Source organism: Episyrphus balteatus, chromosome 3 (genome assembly GCF_945859705.1).
Source record: "Episyrphus balteatus chromosome 3, idEpiBalt1.1, whole genome shotgun sequence".
Classification (NCBI taxonomy): Eukaryota; Metazoa; Arthropoda; class Insecta; order Diptera; family Syrphidae; genus Episyrphus; species Episyrphus balteatus.
In genome coordinates this window covers 112,919,271-112,945,397 of record NC_079136.1, presented here as the reverse complement: position 1 = coordinate 112,945,397, position 26,127 = coordinate 112,919,271, and the positions used below count along the sequence as shown (strand labels likewise).

Sequence of the window (26,127 nt, the reverse complement as noted above, 5' to 3'; positions counted from 1 at the left end):
CAAGAGAAAAAATTAATAAATTTTATAAATGGGTTCCAATATAAATTAAACTAATATTCAAATTATTTTTCGCCTGTGACCAACAAAGAATATTCAAATTTTAATATCTTTTAAAATGTATTTTCTTGTTAAATTGCATGTCTGTCGATTTCACAGAAAAAAAAAGAGATGAGATAAAAAAATAATAATTAAAAAACAATATTTGCACTTTGCACCTTGCACCATGCACACACCTGCACTGTTTTTTTTTTTTTTATTTTTAAATTTTGTATTGTATATATGTATTTGCTTATTATAATTTCATTATTTCGTTGGCTTTTTTATACTCTCTCTTCGTTTTATAAGGATGTGTAATTAAATTTTAAATGGAGCATGGAAATTGAATACAAAAAAAAAAAGAATATTTCGATAAAAAAAAACATTTAAGATATATGAAAACCCCTTGAATGAGATTTAATTAATAAAAATTGCATGTGCGCGCGAAATAAAGGACAACTTCAATGACGGGGAAGTTCCTTTATTAATGTCATTTATTTTTCTGGTGTTTATTTTTGTATATTTTTTTTTTTTTTTTAATAATACCTATCGAGTTTTTAAATTTAAATTTTTTCTTTAAGTGCTTTTAATGTATATGCATATTATATTCGTTCATTTTCTTGAAAAATGTGTTTTTCTTTACAAAAAAAGTTTATAATAATTTAGTGCACTGATTTCGTGGATAGTTATATCAGAATATATAGAAGATTTGTTAAATTTTTGTTTGTTTGTTTGTTTGTTTATTTATAATTAAAAAATGCATTTTTGCTTCAAATGCAATTTAATTTTTTGTTTAAATATTAAATATGTTCCATAGTAAATAGACTATAAATAAATAGCTTGTCGTGGTGCAGCTTTTGTGAATTGTTTACTTTCTTTTTTATTATCTTTTTAAGAAAAAAAATATTTATTTTTATATAATAAAATTTAATGGGGAGTTGTTTTAATAAAAAAATATATAATAGTGGTTAATTTTCTGTTTATATTTAGCCAAGTTAATTAAAAGTTTATTTTTAAAGGAAAAGAAAATATTTTTGTTTTCATTGGTTTATTCATTATGTCATATACATAATATTATATATAAATATTGAGTGTGTGATATGTTGAGAGATGTGATATTGACATCCATCCTGTTGAATGATGCATTTTCCCCTCAATTTTAATAACCAATTTGTCAATCTTTTGATAGCAATTTGTATTTCTTTATATTTTTTATTTTTGACTTGCTTTGTATATATAAAATGGGTTTTTGATTTATTTGTATTTATTTATTATTTTGAGTTGGGGATTCTTAGTTTATTATTTATTTAATAAATACTATAGTTTAATATAACAGTTCCTTTTATTTTTTTAAATTGTTAGGACCATCATCAGACACTTTTTTACGCCTCCTTTTCCCCGTTCACCTGTTTTATGTTTGGGTTCTTAGAATGCTTCAAACTTGCTTTAGGAGATCCAATAGGATTTTTTTTTGTTCAGGTTTGATTTTTTTCACTATACGAAGAAGTTCGGGTTTTACAATCCCTGCTTACATTAACAATCACTTGATGTCAACTAATTGGATATCTTTGTGAAAATGGGTCTTCGTTAGCTATGGAGTAGATCCAAGGTTTCGACCGAAATTAACAAATTTTGTATATATTTGTTGACTTTGTCTTTTAAAATCTAATTTTTGGGAAAAAAGTATGCTATTTGAGAAGCATTATTTTTAAAATTTTGAATACCTAATTACAGTTACAGCTAAAAATGTAGAAAATTTTACTAAGTATTCTTAAAGAAGAAAAATCAGCAAGGATTGAAAAAATCGGGTATTTTTTGACCATTTTTTTGTTTTTGATTGTGGACAACGTTAACACTCGATTTAACGCCAGGTTTTTTTCAACGGAAGTTACCAGATTTTAACATTTTGGATTTTTTTTAACTACCGGTTGTTGTTCTTGACCTGAGGAGGTATAATTCCTACAAAAGCCAAATTGGCCCCAAATAGCATCAAATCTTTTTAATTTTTACTAAAAGATGACAATTTTAATGGCTAATTTTGACCACCCACAGTTTAATTTTTTCACCACCCGTCGAAAAATTGATTTTTTCAAAATTTATTATTGTATGCAATAGGCCTTAAATAAATCATTGACTATACCCTTAAACTATTTTTGACCACCCCTACAATTTTCGTTTTTTTTTATAAAAATCAAAAAAATCTGTAGGCCTAACGAATACAGTTATCATTTTGTAAGATCAATTTTTTGGTGGCAGTATTTTTGTGGCCACATATGTATTTTAAAAACCATATTTTTGGAAAACTGTGGGTGACCACCCAAATATTAAAAATATTACAGGCTGCCCAAGCTTTGAAGTTTTTTAGTATTTGCTTTAGTTATTCACTTCACTTGGATTATTTAGTTATCATTATTGGTTGGAACATCTTCCATTTAAAGTTTAATTTACTGAATAAGTCTGTGTATTCTTCTACTTCTGCTACTGGATAGTAAAATTGGATCATTTTTTACCGAAGAAGTTTTGAGTTAGGTTTTTTATTTGCTATTCTCTTCGGATATTGATTGGCCTGTGTTATAGCCTTCAAAACAATTCAGCATCTCGCTGTTATAACATTAAAACACAACTTGTTACATATTACAAAATGTAAAATATTTTACTTATAAAATCTGGTCCAATATGGATATTTGCCGCTCTTCAGCTAATAGATTACCTTTGCCTTTTTTACTAAAAGAATCTGTGTGTTCAGAATCGACATATTTTCTTGTTTCATGTCTTCATCACCATAAACTCAGTTTGTCTGTAAAGCCGAAATTAGTCCGCTTATGTTGTTTGAAGAAGAGTTCATCACGTTATACGTAGGTTTTTGGGGTTTTTAGGCTTTTCAGTATACTGTTTGACTGTTCATCTGCCAACATAATAATCAGATTTAGTTTCCAAACTAGGTATAAACATTGTCATTTGTTCACTTAATACCCATTCCATTACTGTTCTTCAAATATTCTTTACTTTTTTTTTGTAGAATATTTAGTAATACCTCATGGTACGACCTTAGGACCTATTTTGTTAATTTGTTACATAAAATACATCCAAATATATGATATTTGTTGTTGGGGTTCTTTAAATTTTTTAAATGTGTTGAAAATCTGTTGAATAATATTATTAAATTCTTTATAAAAAAAATCATGATTTTAAATAAAATATTTGTTTTGTTTACATTTATTACCTATACGATTAATTTTTTTAATTAAATGCAAGTCTTTTATAATTTATATTACCTTTATGTTTTATTGTTTTCATTTTTGTATTGATATTTGAAATGGTTTATGCAAGGACTGTCAGATGAAATGTACATAGAAATAAAAAAAGTACAGTAACTAAATGTATCTTTGATTAAATTTTATATAAATGTAAACATTTTGTTTCGTCTAATTAGAGTTTTTTTTTTTTGTTTCTAAATATTGTTGTGATTTTAAAACAAAACAATATTTTTGTTCCTAATAAAATCTGTCAAAAACTTTATGTTTTGCATGTTTTGCGTACAATCTTTTAATTATTTTGTTATAAAAAAAATTAATTCTCCAGAATTGCAAAAAACATAAAAACAATTTCTGTTTTTTCGTTCGCGATCAGGAACACTAGGTGTAGACTTTTATTTCTTATATATTTTTGTTTGTTTTTGTAATTTTATTTAACAAAATTCTTGCATAAACCATTGGATAATTATTTATACTTAATTAAAATTATTTATTTTTTTTAAAAAACATTTTCATTTCATTAATTAATAATTTTTGTTCATTTTTTTTTTTCATTTTCTTTTCATTTTTCCCCATCCGTCCGTTCAACATTTTTTTTTGGTTTGAAATAAAAAAAAAAAATAATCAATTTTTTTCTCATAAATAAAAATATTTATAATTATGACATAAAAAAATTACAAAATTTTTGGAACCAAACAAAAAAAATTCGTTTCCAAAACATCAAAAAAAAAAACAAAACAAATTCGAATATTGTAGTGCCAGGTGCTCCACCAAGAAATATAACTGCCGAAGCGACCAGTCCAACGACAATTGCTGTATCTTGGCTACCACCGCCCATAGAACGTTCCAACGGTCGAATTGTCTATTATAAAGTTTTCTTTGTCGAAGTTGGCCGGTCGGATAGTGAAGCTACAATAACGACCCTCAACGCTAGCAGCATTGTTCTGGATGAATTGAAACGATGGACGGAGTACAAGATATGGGTTCTAGCTGGGACATCAGTCGGTGATGGGCCAAGATCGCATCCGATTATTTTACGAACTCATGAAGATGGTATGTATTTTGTAGAATTTTATTTTCAAAAATATACTATATTATATACTAATTTATATAATAAATCACATTATTTTTATAAACTTTACTAACCACACTATATTTTTTTTTTTGTTATATTTTTTAAAGTAATTTTTAAGTTAAGTTTTCAATTTTAATTTATTTATATTTTACTTTCTTAGAAAAAATTAATATCTATTAACCAATGCAAAAAAAAATATTTTTTTGAATTTTGTTAAATTCTTCTTAGCAGGCTGCTGGATGCCTCAATTTTTGGAAAAAAGGAATTTACAATTTTTTGTCACAATAGTTATATAACCTTATAATGAATAATTAGTATTTTTTTTAAGGTTTTATTTAAAACCATTTGACAAATGAAATTTTTGAAGTCAAATTGGTTGTAAACAAAGAATGCTTTTTTCGCATTCTTTGTGATATTTATTATTTTGTTAAAATATTTTTATTAGATGTTGTGTTTATAAATAAGTTTTTTTTTTTTTATTAATGTGTTTAAGAATGATATTATTATTATTATTATTTGAATATGCTCGTATTTTGGGTTAATTTTTATTTTGGAAAGCAACTTCGCAATAAAATGGAGTTTATTATTATTTCAGTTCACTGTGGTGTATACGTAACAAAAAAAGACACTTTCAGAAGATAAAATAGGAATTGTTCTTAATCATTGAAGCAATTAGCAGCATTTTAGTGACAGACTCTTTTGAAAGAAATTAAATAATAAAATGAAGGTTCTACTCAGTACAATTAAAGCTTATTCTTTCCATGTGCAAATCAGCTATAAAGTTTATACAGTGCTCATTAATTTTGTAAAGTTTCTAATCAACACTTCTTTTTTGTAACTAAGAAAAAGCTTTCAAGTATAATAAAACCACGAGTTTAGAATGATACAAAACTAATTTATGTGGCATTACATTATGAGATGTATGATTAACATTTTCCTTGTCATTTCTGCCATGCGAATCGATTTACTCTAAAATGTTTGCTAAAATTTTTTTATCAATTGGAGAATTTCGTTCATTTTATGCAAAATTTATAATATAATATTCTTTATTATTTTTTAACATTCTAATTAAAATTAATTTTTTTACATTGTGTTTGTCACTCAAAGACGAATTATTTAGAGCTATCAGTTCGGCACTTCATCATTTTTTTCAGTTTTAATGAAATTCAAATTTGAAATTCAGATCCTGATATGACTTTTTTGCTTCTTAACTTTTTTTATGGGCTTATAAATTTTTGTGCCAATTTTTAAAGATTTAACTTAAAGGGTCACCGTAGAGTAAGTGTAATATTTTTTGTTCGCCACAAAAGTTAATTTTTCTAAACAAACTATAGAACCAGTGGGACCATTTTCTGACTTTTGACTTTAAGTAAAAACTTATAAAGATCGGTTTGTGAACTTTTCAACTTTTAGGCCACGTTTAGTAAAAGCCTTAAACAGAGTTAAAGCCTATATTTTCTTAAAGATAGTGTCTAAAGAAACAGTTTGCACATGGGTTGCCTAGCGTCATCCTACCATGCTTTAAAGTTCATATTTTGAGTTTTTTCGACCACCCCACCCTTCTTATATGCTAAGTCTTAGAGGTGTAAAAAAAATAGTCAGAGAGAATTAAATTGAAAAATTTTAATATTCAGGATTTTTAAAAATTTTAGTCGGGTAAACGAAAGTGAAAAAGGTCCAAAAGCTATTTTCTAAACAAAATATGATAGAAACAAGACTGATATTGTAAATATATGAAAACCACATAATACAAACAAAAATGTTAAAAAGATCTACAACATGAAAGGTATTTGAAATAACTTTTATGTCATTATAGAGCAAAAATAAAATAACTTGACACATATCTGCCAATTTTTGATTTAATTTAGTTTTTGGCTTCTGTGTTTTTTTAGAAGAATTTGAGATTTTTTAAATTTTAATACACTTTTTAACAATTTTTTTTTTTTAATCGTGACCTAATAAGTTTTGTAGGGCATATTGAATGTATTAAAACTGCATACTTTCTTTTTTCAATATACCTCAAAAATCTGGATTCCTATATCTGAGGAATCTTCTCGAAGCCTAAACAAATCAATAAAGCTTTCAAACCATTCTCGAAGTAATAAAAATGTATGGAAAAATAATTTTTCTTCTTCATGAATTTTTGCGTATATTATTTAGTTGTAATAGTTATTCTCCAAGATCGTTCTTTAGATATGTATAGTAGGGCGTCACTTATTTTGAACAAGGCTGAATTTCAAAATGTTTATGGGCTCAAAAGTTTCTAAATAAATTTAAAAAAATATTCCCAAAGTTTCAAATCTCTATCATTGTGTTTACCATACTTAAAAAATCGGTAAAATTTTCAAAATTTGTAAATTTGTAGATGTTTTATTTTAAGTACTAAAAAGAAAACACGAAAAAATTATTTTAAATTTTTTTAAACTATGTTAACCCAGTTAAAAATAACCTATAATTTCGTTGTTTTCATGATATTGACGACTATTTTTTTTATGGCTTAACATTTTTCTAAATTTCAACTAACTCGTAGGATATTCTAGAGCTAAAAAATAGTTCAATAATTGCAATAAAGCGAGGTTGCTTTATTAAGTTTTATTTATTAATTCTTCATTTTCATTTTTATTTTTATTTTTAATGTTTTTTAAGAAATATATTTTCATATACAAATAATATCTTTTTAATCTTATATTCATTACAAACAAATATATATAATATAACTAAATATTTTTGAATGTTTAATGTTCGGGCAATAAAACCACTCGCACTTAATTTATATTTTTTCTTTAGTATCTAAAAATGTTATTGCATTTCTATAAACAATTTTTCTTTTCCAACTCTTTTTTGAATTTTTGTAAGAGAAAAAAAAAATTGGTTGTTATATATTTTTTTCTTTTCAGCTGCAACTTGTTTATTTTATTATTTTCTCCTCACCTTTATTTAATCGAAATCAAAATTGGCACAATATGCACTTTTTAATCGAAACAAATCAAACAAAAAATACATGGAACAATTTATTTTTGATGAAAAATTTAATATTTTTTCAACTGTTCAATGTGTTTTTGAAAAAGAAAAAAAAAATAATAATCAATATTAATAATAAGAAATAATATATACTCCGATTTTTTGGAAATGCACTATTTTTGTGGTATTTTGTAAAGAGAGCACATAACTATATTATACATGGATATATTTTAGATTTTTTTTTAAATTTTTTATTTACTGCACACAATTATTAATTAATTAATAATATATCTATATATATTTTGATTTTTGAAGCACTTAAACAAATTTTTGTAAAGCTGTGCGATTTGCCCGATATAAAAAAAATCCAAATACATTTTTTTTTTGTTTAGTTAGATTTTTTTTTTCCAAAAGAAATATTGCATACTTTTTTCAGTATTTACATAATCTATATTTTTTAATTGTGTTTAATCAAACACTTTTTTTTATTCAACACAATAATATTTGCATGCTTATCAATTTTTTTTTTTGTGGCCATAATTCTTGAAGAAGAATTTTATCTATATATAAATAATATATATTTTTTTTATAACAAAAATTGATATTTTGACTTTGTTAATCAACGAAAAGTGAACGAAAAAACAGAAAGTGTTACATTTTTTTCAAATAAATCTACACCAAGTTTTTTTGAGAATTGTTTTTGAAACAACGCTTTAAGGATGCGTTTTGATTGTGTTTATTAAATATATATATTTTTTTTTAATTTTATATTTGTCACGATTATTATAAATTTTTGTAGATGTTTTTTGAACAACTTTTGTTTGTTGTTGCTGAAACAAATTCGACAACAAAAGTTTTGCTCGTTTTGAGTTTTTATATATATATTTTTTTTAACAATTTTATTTTTCTGTTGAAATTTTAATTTTAAATGGAACTATGAATGTAGTTTTCATATTTTTGTATGCACAAAACTTTTATTTTCGTTTGATAAAATATTTTTTTTTATTTATAAAAATAAAACATACATTTATGGTTTCTAGTTTTAAGTTAAAGCTCGTATGTTTCGCACACATTTGAATATAATATGTTAATTTATATATGTAAAAAAAAAAAAAAAAACAATTTCTGAGGTCATATAATTTTTTTCAATATGAAAAGCAATTTTTTTTTAATCCACACAAGGTTGATGAGCGTTTTATAGCACTTTTTTTAAAAGCACAAAGCATATTAGAGTGAGGTGATATAATTAGGGATATTTTTAATTTGACAAGTGTTTTAAAATGTACATACGTTTTTTAGTTAAATTAAAAATGATCTCAATCAGATCATTTACTAAATTCTAAAATGAAAAATAAAAGTGTGTGATTATGAAATGGCGGACCACATTTTTAAATCAGTTTTTTTTTTTTGCTAAAGAATAAAGTAACTACTTAAAGTTTAACTTTCAATAAAAAAAGGTCTTTTAAATTTCTTCTGTTTTTTTTTTTAACTCTGATGAGTGATTTGCTGATGAGTTGTTTTTAAGATATTTATAGTATGTTTAGTTTAATGCTATTTTTTTATGTTTTTTTTTTCTTTTTGCTGACGAAAGACCCTTTCAAAAATTAATATTTTGAATGGTTATAGTATTGGGATAAAACATACATAAATCTAATATATTTGTACTGATATTGATGCAGAGATTATTTACATATTTATTAGTTAAACTGGTCTGCAAAAACAAATTATATTTTTTCTTCAAAAATTTAAAAAGACAAATTATATTTTTTCTTCAAAAATTTAAAAAGACTGGTTTTAAAAAATTATCACTTTCAGAAATATTTTAAATAATTTAAAAAACAAATACGAAAGTAATTTGAAAGGAGAAAAATTGAATCAAAAGTAAAATTGTGTGGGATTTTGAATTGATTTTTGATTTCACTTCAATTTCGAGTGTAAAGTATTACCAAGTTGCAATTATGTTTTAATAACATTTCAAGCATTTGCCAATAAGTGGATATCAGATAATTTGTTTTTAATCTTTTTTTAAGCATAGCCTTTTATTCTCTTTTTTTTATAAAAAAAAAGATTTTGAATAACTATGAAATATTTGGGTAATTTCTTTATTGAAAGATATTTATATTTTGTATCATTTAAAGTTAAAGTGCTTAATTTGCTCTAAACATTATTTCAGCGAAATTAATAATTTTAATAATCAGAAAGTCAACTGCTTTCATTATTAATTCAGCAAAAATTGTGCTTTGTTTTGCGGGTAACTGGGGCGTATGTGGGTTATTTTTATTAAAATTTAGAATTGTTTTATTCTGGACCGATTAACTAGACGAGTTATAAGGGGTAAAAGAAGTTTATAAAAATATGAAATAATCATTAAGACTGACGGTTTAAATTAGAGCCTACTATTGCACGTGTATTAAGGTACACGTGCTACACGTGTATTTAAATAATTCGTGCCGAAGCACGTGTATTTGTAAATACACGTGTATTTATATTTACACGTGTATTTATATTTACACGTGTAAATAGCGTTCGAACAGGTAGATTTGGTGGCGATTTCCTAAAATATGTATTATATTGAATGAAAAGGATATTGTTCAGGTTTTTGCGGTTATTGGCTAGATTTACACATTGAAATTACACGGAAAATTAAATAGGAAATTCTTATCTAACCCTAGCCATATAAATCTTGGAAAAAAATTTTGACCCGATTCCCATTATCGTATCGAACTGAACTTTGTACACATATGAAGTTTGGATTGCAACGCAATATTTTGGGGTCCGAACTCAGGGGAGGGGCATTGGGGGGTTGAAACACCCCAAATCTATTGTATCCCATTCTAAATATCGCAAAAGCTTTTGTAGGTAAATTGCAAGAGAGGGGCTTTGGGAGCTCATACCACCCAAGCAAATTATCATCTTCTTTCAAATATTATACGACTAAAAAGTAAAAAAATAAAGCAGATTAGATTAGATTACCAAGCAACAAAACATATAAAATAATTAAATTGACTCCATGGAGTCCCTTTAAATGCCGTCCAAGGGCTCCGGTTGTTCCACCGGGACAAGAAAAACGGTTGTTTTGTTGTGAACTACATAAGTCACAGTAGGCATTTGTCCCTTCTCGGTGGGCATATTGCCATACCCAACTCCTTGGCTTCATATTTTAGTTTAATTTTAAAATTTATTTTGATTGAATTTGTCGCTTTATTTATAAAACACCTTTTACACTTTCACTATGAACTTAGTAAACCATATGATCTTCAAATAAACGGTGATTAACAAAAAAAACATGTAACAGTTGGTACACTTTCTTCTGAGAAAGACACAGTAGGCAATATGCAAATATATCTTGGAAAAATTTATTAGCTTTTTTTTAATGAAAAGGCACATCATTATTTTTAATTTTTGAATAAATTATTTATAAGGTCTTCAAAAAGTTCAAATACTATTTTTCCAATTCGAACTATTTATTTGCACAATAATCTTCAGTTGTTTAGTTTTAAAAACTTTTATTTTACCCCCAAAAAGCAAAAAAATCATTTTGTTTCGTATTTACACGTGTAAATATAAATACACGTGTATTTAATAAATACACGTGTAAATAAGATACACGTGTAAACGTTTTTTAGATACACGTGTACACGTGTATCGGGTACACGTGTAATTAAATACACGAACAAAATCGTAGGCTCTAGTTTAAATTAATTTTTATTTGATTAATAAATGTGTTAAGATTTTCTTTTTAAAAATGAATGCAAGGTTTTTTATGTTAATTTAAATTAGAAGTAAAATGTTTCATATTTCTCTAAATCTGACGATGAAAAATAATCTGAAAAACGTTTGTAAAACAAAAAAAACAAGTATTTATGTTATGAGAATAATTTTCTTTAATTTAATTAATTTTTTTTATTTAAAAACATACTTTAGACATAAATTTTTAAAAAAAATTGATTGAAAACAAATATGAAAAATCAAGTTTTAAAACTTTGTAGTTTTTAGGAAAGTTTTCAAATAAAAATGTTAAAGTACCACACTTTTAACGGGTATATAAACATCTGTCAAATGGATGTTTTTTTAAATGTATTCTTTTCCTTTATTTCTTATGAAATAAAGAAAAAACATTAGGAACAAAATGTGGTATGCCCTCTGATCATGTCTTTTAAGTTTTATTTCAATCTGATTGAGATCACTATTATAGATTTTTTATTTGACAATTTTAACACTACATTTTTATTTTTTAATTTTTATTTAAAAAAAAAAAGACAAAACCAAAAGAAAACTTAAATAACCAAATCTAGGAATAATTATTATTTTTCTTGAAAGTAAGCAATTAGGTTCTTAATTTTTACCAAAAAGTCACAAATATAGTGACGCTCAACGCTTTATTTTATTTGCTTAAAAGGTATCTACTAAATAGCTCTTTAAAATGAGGTAGATTATAATTTGTTTAGCACTTATATAAAAGTATCAGCACCAGTCTACAATAGACACACGCTCTATGATTTAAATAAAATAAATCATTGTTTACGGCACAGAAATCGTATCAGCACGCTATAATACAAATAATATCAGTTATTATTTACTCAATTAATTTTAGTTTATTTTTAATTTTAAATCACCAGCACACAATTGCACATAATTTTTTACTCAAATTTTAATAAACACTCACTGTCAATAGCACCATTTAATAATATATCAGTAACTTAATATATTATTTAAATGTAAAATTTGATCTTCACTAAAACAATACAAAATTAAATAAGTAAAGAGCACCTTGTGTATATTATTATCTTTATATAGTTTAAATATTATTTTAAAATTAGATTATTAATAGAAAGTATTGTATATTCAATATTTTACTCATCCCCACCTCTGTCCACTTTTCTACTCCAACTTCATTGTGTTGTTATAGACCCTAACGTACTTACATAATATGTGTAAAAACAAAAAAAAATATATTTTTATCGCACCACTTTTATGGTTATTTTCATTTAATTTTTGGTTAAGAAAAAAACGATAATTATACATTCGTCAGGAAATAATAACATGAGAGTTAAAAAAGAAAAACCCGAAACGACCCTAACTATATTAGAAATTTCTATTTACATCCATACCTATTTATGTGCATTTTTTTTTTTATTTTTTTTTTTTTCAACTCATGTTGTTAACTTGAGAATTTTCTATTCTTCATTTAAAACCGTCATCACCATCTTAACTACCACATCCACCACCATCACAATCCATATAAATAAAGTCATCTTTTTCATCTTCCAACTCTCAAGTGTGTAACTTGCACAATTTTGTTATTTAAATTACAAGGATCAAGCACACATGAACTCGCCACTTCCCCCTCAACCTCTCCCTTATAGCATACCAACCCCATGTTGTATAGGTGTCCTTTTTTGCACATACACATTTTATGATATGTTATATCTATTTATTGCGCACTTATTACTTGCACAAGTATTGTATAGAAGAGTCCTGTCTAGAAAATGTGTATACAAAATAATAACAACACAATAAAAAAAAAAGTATGACTAAAGGACGAAAGTATTGTGTGCATGAAGATAATGATGTCGGGGAGAGAGTCACCATTATGTAGTTGACGCAAAAAAAAAAAAAAAAGAATTGAAGAACCTTAACGATGTGTGTACTGCATCGCAATTAAGTCCTTTTTCAAGAGAACTGTCTTCGCATACAACCTCAAAGTGCAATCATAGAAAAGAGGCTGCAAATTTTCCACAAAGGATTCTACTTGTTTTTTTTTTTTTTTTGTTCCTGACTGGTTTGTGTGCTGGATGTTATGTAGCAGCATCTACCTATATAAAATTGTATGATACACATTCATGGTTGAAAGTTTTCGGACACATGCTCGAGTTGTTTGAAACAGTTTTGAGGTTGTTGTCCTTTAATTTTGTAAAAACAAAAAAGAAAATACCTACACCTCCCATTTGTCTGGTGTGGTATATAATTCCATAGTAATTAAGTTTTTTTTTTTTTCAACTAGCGACACACACTTAATTGCAGGATACCTGTCGTGGTTTTTTTTTTTACTTTCCGCCATTGTTTTGGGTCATATACTGTCATCAGTACATGTCATCATTGCAAGTGTTTTTTTTTTTAAAGATTTTTTTGTCGTTAGTTTTATTGACATAACTAACTTGGTTTTGATAGTGTTATTCTGGTAAGGATGCTAACGTACTTCTGTGTTCTTTTTGTGTGTGAAAAGCGCCCTCAGGGGGGGGGGGTTTGAAAACAAATAAAAAAAAAAAAGAAAAATGAAAATTTGTGCATTTTGATGACTTTTCCTTTTAGATTTGTATATAATGTACGTATATTTTTTTTTTCTTCAGTGAATGAATGAAATAACTTTGATGTGTGTGTGTTTATGTACTTATATGTAGGTGGAGATATTTTATGTTATGCCTTTTTTGAAAAGAACAACTTTAGAGGTTGCTATCACCTTGTTTGAAGTGTCATACACAATATAGGTACTCCCAGATATGTATAGATATGAATGTTCTTTAAAAAAGGACTTTTTTTAAATTCAAAACCACAAAAAAAGAAATGACAGGTACACCATGTATTTTATCACGGTGACTCTTTTCCAAAATGTCTGAAAAAATATTTTTTTTATATAAATGTATGCTGGAGGTATATTTTATTGATGAATTTCATTGGAAAACTTTATATTGACCCCCTGGAGTGACTATTCTGTGAGAGTGAAAAGGCTGAATGAAATTTTTTTTATTTATAAAAGCAGAATTCAGTGAAAGGTGCTCTTTGAAGATAAAACGAAACTTAAAATTAATAATAAAATAAATGAACTAAATTATTATTTATACAAAAAAAGTATTACAATGACACAAATCATATTATGACATTTTAATTTAAATAATTTATAATTTCATTTTTTTTTTCTGTGAAACATCATGTTGAACTGTCTTATGCAAACTACCACCGTTTTTTAAATGTAATTTAATAATAAAAAGAATAGCAGATACTGCAAGGATAATTCTTTAGTAAAATGTAGTACTCTTTGGTGTCATTGGTAGTGCGATGAAGTATTGTGCTGGAGGAAATGATGTACCTATAAATATGTATATCTTTTTCGGACTCAACAAATATGCTCCATCCATTTTTCTCAGCCTGTTAAGCTCTGGTCAACCAATAAATTATCACAAGAAAAATAATTTTTGCTAACAGTTTGGCAACTGACTTCAACTTTTAACAATATTAAAATTTTCTAATTGATTTATAGTCTGTGCCTGCAGCTTCTGATTATAACATTATCTTTTCCCAGATTGAGAATCCACTTGTCTTCTTACCAAGGTCGTGGAAATAGAGCTGAGGCTGCTATTGCGATATCTGCTTTCAATCACTCTGCCTTTTCAGAAAATTTCAGCTCTTTAAAATGCAACTACTTTTTTATGAGAATTCTGTTCTTCATATCTAATAATTTGATTAACGATGAAAAAAGCAAAGAGTTTACCATGATTATGATACGGGAAACCATTGTTTCATTGCAGTCACTCAAAGAATTATTTCTTATTAAACAACAATTTAAAATGGTCAATATCTTTTTATTTATTTTGTTTTACCTATTTTCAACCATATTTAAAATCAGAAAGAAAATTTCAGAGTATTTTGTGGTGACAAATGCTATTTAATGAGTGATTATATAGTCGCTTTTACACAGCTGCTCTCTTTGTATGCTGCTCACTGCTATTATTGCTCTTTAGCACATCCCTACGTGGAAATGCTGATATCAACTTAAGAAATGGATTATTTCTAAACGAATTTTGACACCGTTTTGGAGAAATGAAGATTGTTAATATTTCCAACGCATTTTATAGAGTTTGGCATGAAACTCTTCTTTCGAAAATACATGCGTTTGGCATCGATGAGTCTTAGTACAAGGCGTTACGTTCTGTGTCCGACTCTCGTTCTTATTTCCTTAAAAGATTTTTAATTGTGCAATTTACTGCCTCTTATTTCTTCGAATAATACTTGGTTTGGTAGACACCTATGGATGTATTTTTGAAAGTTTAGAACAGAATCAAGAATAAGCAGTGATTTTTCAAGCTAAAAGAGCAGGTTATAGAACAGTACCCTCAAAAAACGTCTTGGTTTTAAACTTATTTTACTGAAATTTTGCATACGAGGACGAATGCACAAGGCAGTGAAGTGTTTGAGTTCTGAAAGATAAATTAAACTTACCATAAAGCTCCTAAAGGTTTCGTTCAGTTCTATGAAACTATGAGAAAAACCATAAAACCCAGTTTTGATCCATGGAAGTCGGTTTTGTTTTTTTGATAAAAATGATTATTTAATTTCTGGCAAGTTTCCTGATAAAAGATGGTTCTTTTTCTACAAAGCTCGCCATTCCGCTAGGAATGTCATTTCATTTTCTGAGTCCTTCGATTTCATTATCATCCTTGAGTTGTCAAGGACGCCAAGGATATTTTATTTCCCTGAAAATATTTTATTTTATTTTCAGAGACGGCCTTACAACTATTACAATTTTTTGGTATCAATCAAATCGTTAGATTGTTACTGCCTGAAAAATTCACTTCAACGCATAACAATGTCGCATAAGAATACCTTGCAGTGTTTGCTTTCTATCAATTTATTATTATTCACAACGCCTTACTGCAAAAGTCTATACCGTGCCAATTTTCACCAAAGATATTGTGTTTATTTTCGAATAATTCTTTTGTTTTAATTTTTTTTTTTTTTATTTCTACTGCGAGTGGGCCATTAAGGAAAAATAAACTTAAAAAGTAACCAAACAACACAGCAAAATTTATTTTTATTATATAAAAAATAAAAAACTTCACAGAAAATTTTTTTTCTCTTTTCTATATTTTTATTCTCGGTATAAAAATTGATTGATTCGTGTGTGTTAATGGCCACTCAAATAAAACCGCAAAAATATTTACCGAATATCAATATCTGTCTCCTCTACCTGATTGTTTATTTTTCGAACGAACAAAAAAAAAACTTAACGAATTTTTTGAATTTTGCGAAACATAATATTTACGAAACATTTTTGAACAAAACGTGGATTTACTTACTAAAATCGTCAAATATAGAAAAAAAGAGTGAGTACCTTAGTTGAAAAAAAACATGCAAAATACAATTTTGGAAAAAAAATAAATTGTTGTGTGAATTGTATTTTGGTTTTTTTTTTTGTATTTTGTAAACCACAAAGTTTAGTTTATTTTTTTGACAATTTTTGTTTTTTTTATTATAAACTAAACTTAAACAAAAATAAAATACTTACTCATATGTAATGCATACAATTTATGACTGATTATGCATCTTAAATTGAATTAAAATGAAAAAAAAAAAACTTTTGCGTGTATCTAAATTATTTTTGAACTAATTTTTTGTTTTATGTTGTGGTGTGCGTGCAAGTTTTTTTTAGTGATGAGTTTTTGATTTTTTTTTTTTTTGTGTTAAATTTGACTTTGCAATGTTTGTTCTTACATTTTTTTAGAACAACAAAAATGTAGAAGTCAAGTCCCTGAAAAGGGATATTTTTGAAAATGTTTTATTTATAGTTTTTAGTTTTGGAACATATTTTTAATACGAAATTTTCGAGTAGTGAAATAATTATGGGTAGAGGAATTTGGAAGATATTTTATTATTAAAAAGCGATCAAAATCGTGTCCAAAACGTAAATAATTTTTTTAAGTACTTTGAAACATATGATAAGAAAATGAAGATTCTGTATACATAATGAAGATCATTTTTTCTTTGTTAAAAAAAAGTATTTGGCTGTGTTCAAAATTCTGTGCAAAAAATAAAGACCAATTCTTCTCTGTAACTAAAAAAAAATATTTCATTAAGATTGTGTACAAAACTTAGTGTCATAATTTAAAATAATTATCCATTAAATCAATAACATCGAAAGCTAAGTTTATTTTTTTAAAGAAATATATTTTCTAAATTTTTTTTTATACAAAGTAACGTTTATTTAAAATATGTTCCAAAATATGTTTTTTTAATTAAATTTTTTAATAGTTTGCTTTAATGACAAACTTGAAAAAAAATAATAAAAGTTTTTTTTTGTATTAATTAATATTTTTGCTGACCAACATATTCCTCTATATATTATATGTATATTTATACATCTTTTTTGAATTTTTGAAACATATCTAATATATGATACAGGATGTTTTTTTGTCTATTATACATATACATATCTTGAATTTTTTTGTATTTCTGCAATGCGCTCCCAATGAAATGGATATAGTATAATAATTTTTGTTTTTGAAAATAACTAATTAACAAAAAAAAATAAAATACTCTGATCCAATTTTTTTGCATCTATGGAAATTTTATATATATATATTTTTGAACAAATTTTTTGATCCAAAAATAAGGAATACCTAATCTATTTTTGAATGCATTCCAATAATTTTTTTGAGAAAACAAAACTTTATGGACGTGGATTTTTTTGTATCTTTCTTCCCTCCATATTTTTTATATTCCGTTATTTTGTTGTGTATTTGCTATTCAAGTTAAAAAAAATAAAATAAAAGGAGACAGGTATGTTCTCTGTTTTATTGTTTAAAAACAGGGGGTTTCGAAAAAGAAATGTAACAAAAAACAATAGGAAAAAAATAAATCATTTCATTCGTGTTTTTTGCATCGTTATGAGATGTGGTGATGTTGTTTTAAATAATTTAATATACTTTTTTTAATCGATATTGTTTCTTTCATAGAACAAATATAATATACAAAATATCTTTCTTTTAGTTAAGTAAGAAAAAAAAAACTCTAGGTATCTGATATTTCTCCTATAAAATCGCCCCCAAACCATCTTCGTGTAAGCTAAAGTGTATATCTAAGCTAGAAAACAAACCATTTAAGTACTTAACAAAAAGCAGGTTTAACAAAAAAAAAAACATACGAGATTGAATATTAAATTTTTAAAAAAGAAAACCCTTAATACTAAAATTCATATACAAAAAAATGCATAGATAAATAATTAATTCAAAATTTTTAAGCTTAGTGTAATTTTTCTATGTGTAGAGCTTTTTAATATAAAATATTGCGAATTTTCTTTTTTTTTTTGTAATTTTCTTTTACTAAAATTTAATTTCTTTTTTTTTCCTCATAAAATCATAAATAGTGCCTGGAGATCCTCAAGATGTTAAAGCTGCTCAAATAAATTCAACATCGATACATGTTAGTTGGAAGCCCCCATTGGAAAAGGATCGCAATGGCATAATTCGTGGTTATCACATACATGTGCAAGAATTGAGAGAAGAGGTAAGGTGGTTTATTTGAAACAAACAATGGTTGTTCTCAACTTCCTGTCTAGAATGATTGAATTTATATATATAAAAGATATTCTCATTGCTTGATATGGCCCCGAAGACAATAGTGAATAATTAGGAACGGGAATTTGTTTACACCTTTTTGGTCTGTTCTAAAAAAACACCCTTTCACCTAAAATATTTTTATAAAAACTCTTTATTCTTGCTTATAGGTACTATCCCATCAATTTTGTTTTCACTCAAAAAAACACCCTTTTAACCATGATATTTTTATAGAAACTTTGGATTCTTGTTTCTAATCTCAAAAGTAACATAATTTCTGAATTCCACTATTTATTAAATAATTTATCTTTTCTTGAAAAAAAAAACACCCTTTTATCTGAAGATAATTTTATAGACTCTGTAAATTCTTAGGTCATATAACAAAGAAAATTTTTTCACCAAATTTAAAGAATTAACAAAATTTATGTCAACTGTTATAATACCTAACATAGCTCAACACTTAAAAAAAAGCACCCTTTGACCAAAAATATTTTTAAGAACTTTATGGATCCTTTGTCCCTGCTTTATCTAAAACCTTCATCCCAAATTTCATCAGGGGTATCGGTAATATTTTACCTGTTGAAGTAATAAAAACAAACACTCTTGTTTTTAATCAGCAATAACTTATTTTGAAGCAATCGTATTGACTTTATTTTTTAGTCATTAGATTCAACATGGAAAAATACCTTAAAAACATGTGTCATACAATTATATTCCACAAACAATTTTTTTGCGCTATATTTTTGACCTTCGCGGCCTCCGCGAAAAAAACACCCTTCCACCCAATTTTTTTATAGACATTTTTGATCCTAGGTCTTATCCCAAAAGCAAACTCTTTGCCAAGTTTCATGGGGGCAACAATTTTGTTTTGTAAGTGCCTATTTTACTTGTACTATGTTCGTATGCTTTCAACGTACTAGGTCCGTAAATAAGTAATTCTTTTATATCTGGTCCATTTAGCCAATTATTAAAACATCCTGTCTACTATCATTATCTTTTACTAACTAAAATTCATTAATTTTGCAGGGCAAGGGCTTCCTTAACGAACCATTAAAATTCGATGTTGTCGATGCCTTAGAATACAATGTGACTGGCTTACAACCAGACACCAAGTACTCCATACAAGTTGCCGCACTTACCCGCAAAGGTGATGGTGATCGCAGCAATGCAGTGATAGTTAAAACACCCGGTGGTGTACCGGTTAGACCTACAGTAAGTTTGAAAATTCTTGAACGTGATCCAACCGTATCGATAGAACTCGAATGGGAACGTCCAGCTCAGACATACGGCGAATTGCGTGGTTATCGCCTTAAATGGGGTATCAAAGATCATCCATTGAGAGAAGAAATCCTTCAAGGACCCGGCATAACACGCAAAAAATTTACCGATCTTGAGCGTGGTGTTGAATATGAATTTAGAGTGGCAGGAAGTAATCACATAGGAATTGGGCAGGAAACTGTGAAAATCTTACAAACCCCAGAAGGTATTCCATCCGGGCCGCCAGCAAATATATCAGTCCGGTTTCAAACACCTGATATTGTTTGTATAACATGGGATCCACCAACAAGGGAGCATAGAAATGGTCAAATTACTCGATTTGATGTTCAATTTCATAAAAAAATCGATCATGGTCTTGGTTCGGAGCGTAATATGACAGTCCGGAAAGCAGTTTTTACGAACCTAGAGGAAAACACAGAGTATATCTTCAGAGTGCGAGCGTACACAAAGCAGGGAGCCGGTCCTTTCAGTGAAAAAATTCTTGTGGAAACAGAGCGAGACATGGGTCGAGCGCCAATGTCGGTTCAAGCAGTCGCTACTTCTGAACAAACTGCAGAAATCTGGTGGGAACCAGTTCCATCAAGGCCACAACTCTTGGGTTATAAAATATTCTACACAATGACAGCTGTTGAGGATCTTGATGAATGGCAAACTAAGACCGTGGGTCTAACTGCTTCTGCTGATTTGGTGAATCTGGAGAAATTCGCTCAATATGCTGTTGCTATTGCCGCCCGTTTCAAGACGGGTTTGGGAAGATTAAGTGAGAAGGTAACTGTCAAAATAAAGCCTGAAGATGTCCCACTGCATCTTCGAGCTCATGACGTCAGCACGCATTCAATGACTCTAAGTTGGTCCCCGCCAATCCGTTTGAATCCAGTCAACTATAAAGTGTCTTTTGATGCGATGAAAGTCTTTGTGGACTCTCAGGGCTTCTCCCAAACTCAGATTGTAACAAAACGTGAGATTATTCTAAAACAAACAATCCGGACACATACAATCAATGAATTGTCACCGTTTACGACGTACAATGTGAACGTGAGTGCACTTCCAGCCGACTATTCATACAAGCCCCCAACAAAGATTACAGTAACAACACAAATGGCTGCCCCACAGCCTATGGTTAAGCCTGATTTCTATGGAGTTGTGAATGGAGAAGAAATTTTAGTGATTCTACCTCAAGCTTCCGAAGAATACGGCCCGATTTCTCACTATTACCTAGTTGTGGTTCCAGAAGATAAATCCAACCTGCATAAAAATCCTGATCAGTTCCTTACAGAAGACCTTCTTCCCGGTAGAAATAAGCCTGAACGACCTAACTCACCTTACATAGCTGCTAAGTTTCCACAACGATCTATTCCATTCACCTTCCACCTTGGATCCGGTGATGACTATCATAACTTTACCAACCGTAAACTCGAACGTGATAAGCGATATCGCATCTTTGTACGTGCAGTTGTTGACACTCCTCAAAAGCATCTCTATACCTCAAGTCCGTTTTCCGAATTTCTCTCCTTGGATATGAGAGAAGCCCCACCTGGAGAAAGGCCTCATCGACCAGACCCCAATTGGCCATCCGAACCGGAAGTCTCGGTAAATCGAAATAGCGATGAACCAGGAATGTTGTGGGTTGTTCTACCGGTCCTAGCTGCCCTTCTCTTATCAATGTCCTTCGTGGTTGTGTACATAATTAAACGTCGCCGTCAGCCTTGCAAGACTCCTGATCAAGCTGCTGTTACAAGACCACTTATGGCTGCCGATCTTGGTGCCGGACCAGCGCCGAGTGATCCAGTTGATATGCGACGTTTGAACTTCCAGACTCCCGGCATGATCAGCCATCCCCCAATTCCGATTTCGGAATTCGCCAATCACATTGAACGCCTCAAAGCCAATGACAATCAGAAATTCTCCCAGGAATACGAAAGCATCGAACCGGGCCAACAGTTTACCTGGGATAATTCCAATTATGAGTATAATAAGAGCAAAAACCGTTACGCCAATGTGACTGCCTACGATCACAGTCGAGTGCAGCTTCCGCTATTCGATGGAGTTTTGGGATCGGACTACATCAATGCAAACTACTGTGACGGCTATAGGAAGCATAATGCATATGTTGCTACTCAGGGACCTCTGCAAGAGACTTTCGCAGATTTCTGGCGAATGTGCTGGGAACTTAAGACAACCACAATTGTTATGATGACACGTCTGGAAGAACGTACTCGTATTAAGTGCGACCAGTATTGGCCATCACGTGGTACCGAAACTTACGGACAAATGTTTATCACGATTACCGAAACCCAAGAGTTAGCCACCTACAGTATTCGCACATTCCAGATCTGCCGTCAAGGGTTCAATGATCGGCGGGAAATCAAACAGTTGCAATTTACCGCTTGGCCAGATCATGGAGTTCCTGATCATCCAGCTCCATTCTTACAGTTCCTACGCCGATGCCGCTCACTCACTCCACCCGATTCGGGTCCAGTTATTGTTCATTGCTCTGCTGGAGTGGGTCGCACCGGTTGCTATATTGTGATCGATTCCATGTTGGAACGTATGAAGCACGAGAAGATCATTGACATCTATGGTCATGTAACATGTCTGCGCGCTCAACGTAACTACATGGTTCAGACCGAAGATCAATATATTTTCATCCATGATGCAATTATCGAAGCCGTCATTTGTGGGAATACTGAAGTTCCGGCTAGAAATCTTCACACCCATTTGCAAAAATTGGTTCTCACCGAATCGGGTGAGAATATCACTGGCATGGAAATTGAATTTAAAAAACTGTCCAACGTCAAAGTTGATTCGTCTAAATTCGTAACAGCTAATTTGCCATGCAATAAGCATAAAAATCGTTTGGTGCATATTCTTCCGTATGAATCGAGTCGTGTTTATTTGACTCCAATTCATGGTATCGAAGGTAGTGATTATGTTAATGCTAGTTTCATCGATGGTTATCGATATCGATCGGCTTATATAGCTGCTCAGGGACCGTTGCAAGATACGGCGGAAGATTTTTGGCGAATGTTATGGGAACATAATTCTACCATTGTTGTGATGTTGACCAAGCTCAAAGAGATGGGAAGAGTAAGTGTTATCGCATTATTTTTGCTGTAAGAAATAATTTTTTTTTAATAAAAAAAAATATTTTGTTTTAAAGGAAAAATGCTTCCAGTATTGGCCGCATGAGAGATCAGTACGATATCAGTATTACGTTGTGGATCCTATTGCCGAATACAATATGCCACAATATAAGTTGCGTGAATTTAAGGTAAGTTCAAAGCTACTATTTTCGAGAATTAGTTTTGCATATTCTTCAGCAACGTTGTTAAAAATAATTTGAATTTATAGACAAGACTTTTCAAGCATTGGGTAAAATATATCGATATTATCACATTAATATCGATATAAATCATATCGATATCATTACATTAATATCGATATTTTTTATTAAGTTATCGATATCTATAGTCCTTCTCCTTAGATTTTAAATCTATGTATGGTTTTATCGAAATTTTCTATCTATATTTTACTATCGTCGAACCGAAAACTTTGTTTTTTTTTTCAAAATTTTTGTTTTAAAATCATCAAAGCTAATCTTGACGTGCGTCGTTTTAGAGCAGGCTGAAATCTTCGTATTCTCAACGAATGCTTCCTTAACTGGGTTATCATTCGACTTTCTTGCACAGGCTTAGTTTTTTCTTGGCATCAGTGGCGTATTGAGGGGGGGGGGGCCTCCAAAATCTGATTTCATCATAATCTACATGATTAACTGAAACTTCTTCGTAAATCGTAGAGATTTAGATGCAGCTCAATGATCGAGCCCCCTCCAAATTTTACAATGGTTGTTTGTGTTTGTTTGAGTAAGTGCCTTAGTGGACGTTGAGGTTTGGGATTTTCAGGATTATAGTCCAATTCAGAATTCTTCAAATAGTTTGTTTGGTATTTTGACGTCGAATTACATCACCGTTAAATTTTGCAAAACTTTTTATGCAATCACGTCGTATTTTATTGTCTTGAGTATATTACTTTTTTTCAAAAATAATATTTTTCTGGAAGATATTGGAAATACAAATTTTTTATAGCTCAATATCTTAGTGGTCAACATAACTAATGCTTTATTTAAGCAAATTCCAGTTTGTGCTTCCGATTTGTATTAAAAAAGGAACATATTATTAAAAAATATGTATATATTTCGGATTAAACATCAAGAGAATGACATTGAAAATTAGTTTTTGAGACTTTTAGGTTCTGCATTTCAATTTTGAGCATTCACTTGCGTTGCCGAAAGTGAAATTAGGTGTTCTAAATTTTTTCGCTCATTTAGATTTTCTGATCGAATTCAATTCGCTTTGTTTCTGCTCGTGAACTTGGTATCTTTTTCAATGAATCTCCAATTTTTGGACAAAATATTATCAAAACTTACATATATTTTTTTTTGTTTTGTAATGTTTATTTGTTGTTAATTTAATACAAAATACATAAAACACATGAGGCATGAAATATCATAATTCATCACTGACTCTGTGTTTGCAACCTCTTTCGCTTTACACTTTATCTAATTCATTTTTCTTTGAAAATTTGCATTAATATCGCCCATGTTCTGCATTTCACTTACATATTTCATATGTCTCGCAAAATGTGACTTCTTATTTTTTCTTTTAAATTCTGCTTTATTCCAATAAAGTTGCCAATAAAATTGCATCCATGTTCAAAGTAGCAGTCATTTAACTTTAGAAACAAAATAAAAATGGATAATCCTTTAGTTTTGACAGTTCGAAGCATTTTCGAAGTTTTCGAAATCGATCGAAGATCAATTTCGCGTGAAATTGAAAAGTGATGCCAGTTTACTTTCGATCGAATTGCGGAAATATAGGCATTTATACCGAAAAAAGTGATGAGTATAGCTCAAAAACTAGACGTGGTAGGAATAAATCTGTAAAAAGTTTTGAATTCAAAACATGAAAAAGTTCGAACGAAAATATGTTTTTTTTTTTTTTAAGACTACTAAACACATTGCTGTTTGTGTAAAATGTTTGGGATACAAGAACTTAAAAAAAAGCTACTTCGAATGTGAAAGGAGGAGACAGTAGTACGAAGTTGTCGGGAGCAGTAAAATGCTACTATACGACTTTCAGTACCGCAGCACAGCGCTTTTCTCTCGATCAAAGATGAATAAAAAAAGAGACAAATTTATAGTACATTTACCTTATCAAAAATTTTTGAAACATTTTCCAGCCCCCCCCCCCCAAATTTTTTTCTGGATACGCCACTGCTTGGCATTTATATTTTTTTAAATATTTCAAAAATTTCGAAGCAACGCAATCAAGGATCAGCTAGTTAACAGACTTTAAAAATATATATATACCTAAACAATTTCCTTAATTACTATTACTATTTAATATTCTAGGTAACAGATGCTCGTGATGGTTCCTCCCGCACTGTTCGCCAATTTCAATTTATCGATTGGCCTGAACAGGGAGTTCCAAAGTCTGGTGAAGGCTTTATCGATTTCATTGGACAAGTGCACAAAACCAAGGAACAATTTGGACAAGATGGTCCAATTACAGTGCACTGTAGTGCCGGTGTTGGTCGAACTGGTGTGTTCATAACTTTAAGTATTGTTTTGGAGCGTATGCAGTATGAGGGTGTGTTAGATGTTTTCCAAACGGTGCGAATTCTAAGAGCACAACGGCCTGCAATGGTTCAAACAGAAGTAAGTATAAAATCTTTATATTAAATAATAATTTCCAATTTTAATGAAACTTTTCTTTTTTTCTGCAGGATCAATACCACTTCTGTTACCGTGCTGCCCTAGAATATTTGGGTTCTTTTGATAATTACACAAATTAAAACCAATTAGTTGTGTTAGAAAACAAAACTGCTGTCATTCAAAGTTTATTTGTATTTTTTTTTTTTTCAAACCAACCCTAATGTGCTTCGTTCTGGAACTCTTATTTAATTGTTTTTGTGGACATCAAAAGGAATACATCAGAAAACTGCCGATGGATATTTTTTTAAGATTATATTAAGTTCTTATTGTATAAGAAAATAAAAGAAGAAATTTAGAACAATTTATCAGAATCTCAATACTACTACAGGCAGCATCTATCTATTTAGAAAAATTAGAAATAAAAAAAAAACATTATAATATCCTTTATGTGCTCTTGGAAGAAACAAAAAAACACCCACA

General features: G+C 29.0%; 1 protein-coding gene across 11 annotated transcripts in view; it reads left to right on the top strand.

Moving 5' to 3' along the window:
- LOC129916500 (tyrosine-protein phosphatase Lar) overlaps positions 1-25,991 on the top strand; it is a 664,315-nt gene extending 638,324 nt beyond the window's left edge. For 9 of the 11 annotated variants that reach the window (XM_055996494.1, XM_055996492.1, XM_055996499.1 and 6 more), the window contains 6 exons: positions 4,047-4,343; positions 18,467-18,606; positions 19,683-23,021; positions 23,095-23,205; positions 25,345-25,650; positions 25,719-25,991. In XM_055996494.1, the coding sequence (XP_055852469.1) occupies positions 4,047-4,343; positions 18,467-18,606; positions 19,683-23,021; positions 23,095-23,205; positions 25,345-25,650; positions 25,719-25,787 (4,262 nt within the window). In that variant the 3' untranslated portion in view covers positions 25,788-25,991. The remainder of the gene's footprint in view (positions 1-4,046; positions 4,344-18,466; positions 18,607-19,682; positions 23,022-23,094; positions 23,206-25,344; positions 25,651-25,718) is intronic. The other 2 variants (XM_055996500.1, XM_055996501.1) reach the window with 1 other exon arrangement.
- Positions 25,992-26,127: the final 136 nt, after the last annotated feature.